Source organism: Buceros rhinoceros, unplaced genomic scaffold (assembly GCF_000710305.1).
Source record: "Buceros rhinoceros silvestris isolate BGI_N320 unplaced genomic scaffold, ASM71030v1 scaffold45768, whole genome shotgun sequence".
Taxonomy (NCBI): domain Eukaryota; kingdom Metazoa; phylum Chordata; class Aves; order Bucerotiformes; family Bucerotidae; genus Buceros; species Buceros rhinoceros.
Genome location: NW_010427121.1, coordinates 1 through 3,501, shown reverse-complemented (window position 1 = coordinate 3,501; position 3,501 = coordinate 1). Strand labels below are relative to the sequence as shown.

At 41.6% G+C, this 3,501-nt stretch overlaps 1 protein-coding gene across 1 annotated transcript; it reads right to left on the bottom strand.

The window, feature by feature from the left end:
- Window positions 1-260: 260 nt before the first annotated feature.
- LOC104498382 (brain-specific angiogenesis inhibitor 3-like) lies at window positions 261-1,106 on the bottom strand (the record flags this gene model as incomplete). Its single annotated transcript, XM_010141750.1, has 1 exon — window positions 261-1,106. A coding segment is annotated over exon 1 (754 nt), but the record flags the coding sequence as incomplete, so codon positions are not given.
- Between the last annotated feature and the right edge of the window lie 2,395 nt (window positions 1,107-3,501).

Genomic DNA, 3,501 nt, shown 5'->3' with positions numbered 1-3,501 from the left:
TGGGGGCTGAAAACAGATGGATCCTTCTCATGAGGAATTTCAACAGTGCTCAGCAGAACTATATGCTGAAGGTTAGGCCAATTTGGAAATGAAAATGCATCTCTCCCTGCTCTGAGAGAGTGTGAATCTTCTCCAGCCCTTTTGCCTAGTCTAAAGGTGAGCTGGAGTGGAGATCAAGTTGAATGTGAGTATAAAGGAGAGCTGGCAGCAGCACCTACACACTGGTGTGGGATTCAGCCCCCACTGCAAGAAGAACCTACCTTCTTTTGGTGGCCGTTTGGCTTCTCTGGTGAGGTTGCAGACCTGGGTGGTTTGCAGCTCCTGGGTCAGGCAGCCCTCCGTCTGCTCGTTGAGAGGCAGCACCACGTTATTGAGCAACACCAGGGACTGGTCATCTATTCCCCATTCTCCCAAATGCTGAGGGCAGGTGCATTTTGTATACATGATCCCACAGGATTCGATTCTCCCGTTCTCAGATTTCAGGCAGCTCTCCAACCAAGTGCATAACACATGGCACCCAAACTGGCTTGGGCTCACCTTGTTCAACACCAAAAATTCAAAGAAGGATTTTTGGTCTTCCTGTTTTTTGTGTAATCCTGGGAAATTGATAGGATAGACGCGGCGAATCTGAATAAAATTCTTATCATACTGCAGAAATACAAAAGCATTCTTGGAATCGCAGAGCTGCATTATGGAATGATTATTTTTTAAAAGATCCTTTATTTTTTCATGGGAAAAATGATCAAACTGATAAGCCAAGAGGGAAAAGTTGGAGCAGCTGAAGTCCTTTTTTGAAAATTTCAGGTATATACTATATTTGGTCGGATCTGGATTTTCCAGCGTCCAAGTGCAGTTTGTGAAGTTTTTAGGAAACATTTCACTTACGGAATACGATCCATAAATGACCCCCTTCACCAGCGTGGAACACCAGAAGTCTTGGGCAGCATTAAATCCAAACATAACCAGTAGATAGGTGGAAAATATATAAATCAGCAAATTACGAACAGCCTTCATCCTATGTCATTTGGCCTGCAGGAGATGAAATGAAATAAAAATGCAAGTAGAATTCCTCACGCATTGAAAGCCAAACTCCTTCCAATATTCGAGCCAGCTGTTTTCAAGCTTGCAGTTAGAGCCCCTTTCAGAAAGAAGGGCAGGTAATTTTTATTTTATAACGCAAGGGACGGGGTTGCTGCTGTGTGCACAGCGCCATCACGTGGCCATCGCAACGGCCAAGTCTTCTACAGTCAAATTAAAAAACAACATCTATTAGATTATTAATAGGAATGTCCTCTCCTGTCTAGGATGTAGTCATCATGGCGTGGACAAGAACTGCTCAACTTAGATAAAAACCTAGATGCCTCACCCGACAGACCAAGAAAAGGGTATTTATTTCTTTCTTCAAAAAGTAAATAAATAGTCTGCTGTAGTCATAAAATATGCACATGCAGAATTTCACTGGAATAGAACGAGAAAGGCAGTAGCGTCTGTTGTTATGTATTATTTTTCTATTAAGTCAGAGAAGTAATTGTGAAGAATTACAGCCATAATTTAAAAATGCACAAATTATTGTTACAGATGGAACATTATCTCCTGTATGACTGCATGCCTTCTCCCTGGCCACCTGGTATACAGAGGTCTCTATAAAAAGAAAATCCATGCAGGAAATACTGAGATTAATGTATCAACAAAATTTTAAGACTACTGGATAAAGAAACAAAAACAGACAGATGAAACTAGTGCTGGTCTGACACTACTACTAAATGCCAGCTTTTAAAGATAACAATTTAAATCTGCTACAACCTCTTAGGATATATAAAATGGATCACTCTGTTAGTGTCTACAACCAGTATCTCTATATAGCTGCCACTGCTACAGCAGGATCTCTGCACCTATTGGACAGCACTTGCCCTCTTGTTATGAATATCTTGTACTGTCTGATGAGATCCTGCGTTTTGCAGATGTGTGCTTGAATGATGAAAGCTGTATTACGGTTTCTCTGCTAGTATCTCCAGAGAAGGCTGTTCTACTGCACCTGTCAACTGCTACAGCCTCCACATGCTTTGTTCTCTTAACAATGGCCTAGGTTAATAAAGCGAACCCTAGTTATATTTACCTCTGTCATGTTATCAAAAAATTAAAATTGAACATTTTCTGCATTAACCTTTGGGAAGTTGCTTTATCTCGTACAAAAGAGTAGTAGCTTTCCACCTTCTGCTGTCAAATGCAAGCAGACAGAAGTGATGCCAAGCTAATTTCAAAACTCTGGATTGCAGTCTCTTCCACTGTTGCTTTGTAAGCAGGGGCAGACATACAGACACAGGCACTGTTACTGAGTTCTGATGTGTGTCTTTGCCTAGCTTTTCATCTCCTCACCAAACAGCAAAGCATCTTCTGTCTCCCATTGCGTAACACACAGCAAATCACTGGGTTAAGCTCCCTTGAAGAGATTTTCGTATCTCCTAGATTATAGTTCAAACTCTGAATCTTGAAATGGGCAAAGCAGCACCAACTCTAACCCTCTTCATAGTGGAGGTTTAAAAAAAAAAAAAACAACCAAACCAGAGCTGCTGTCAGGTCTATCCACATGGTCGCATTTTCTCCTTTCTGAGTATCCATCTCAGTGAACAACAGGGTCCTCCTTCTCCAAATAGGGTCAAGACAGCATTTAAGGTTATAAAAAAGAGAAACTTATCGGGAATTCTGGAAACAATTTCCCCTTTGCTGAAGCACTTTGCAGGCAATGCAGTTCTGCGCAGTGTTATTCAGGATGGTGTAGGCGTTGAAAGCCAATGTGACAATAAGTGTCGAAATTAGGAATTCCACCCATGAAAAAGGATTAATTTTATAATCTGGAAAGCAAAAAAGGGGCTTATTTGCTTTTCTGTTTGAAAAGAAAAAAAGCCTCAGACTTTTCCCATCCTGTGTAATATTTGCACTAGAAAAATAAAGACATCTGCAGTGCTAGGCTGGTTTCCATGAAGAAATGTAGTCAAATAGCCTTCATTTTAGTTGTGCGTTTGTTCATGCAAGGCTACTGAAACACAACGTTGTCTTAATCTCTCTCTCCTTGTAAGCATTACACACACTCACACGCGCAGGCACACACACACACACACACACACACACACACACACACACACACGAGTTGAGTGTGTTGGCAGCATTTCGGTTAGTTTGCAGTATTGCTAAATGCAAGAGTGAGTCTGCTCACTGAAAGGATTAGGCACTCAGATAAAAAACGCCTTTCTTTTCCATGGAGGAGGGAGTTAAAGAACGGCCACAGAGGCTTAAGGTTGCCCGTTTGGGAAGGGAGAGAATCCTCTTCTTCTGAAAAGCAAACGGGCGTTTAGTTTGGATATTCCCCAAACTGATTTTCTAGGTGACACTGTAGTTTAGCCGAACATAGACGGCGCCATCACTCCACTTATTTTTTTCCCCAACAGAAGACCCACTGACTTCTCTTATTTTAACTTCCTATTAACCTAACAGCCCCTTCTG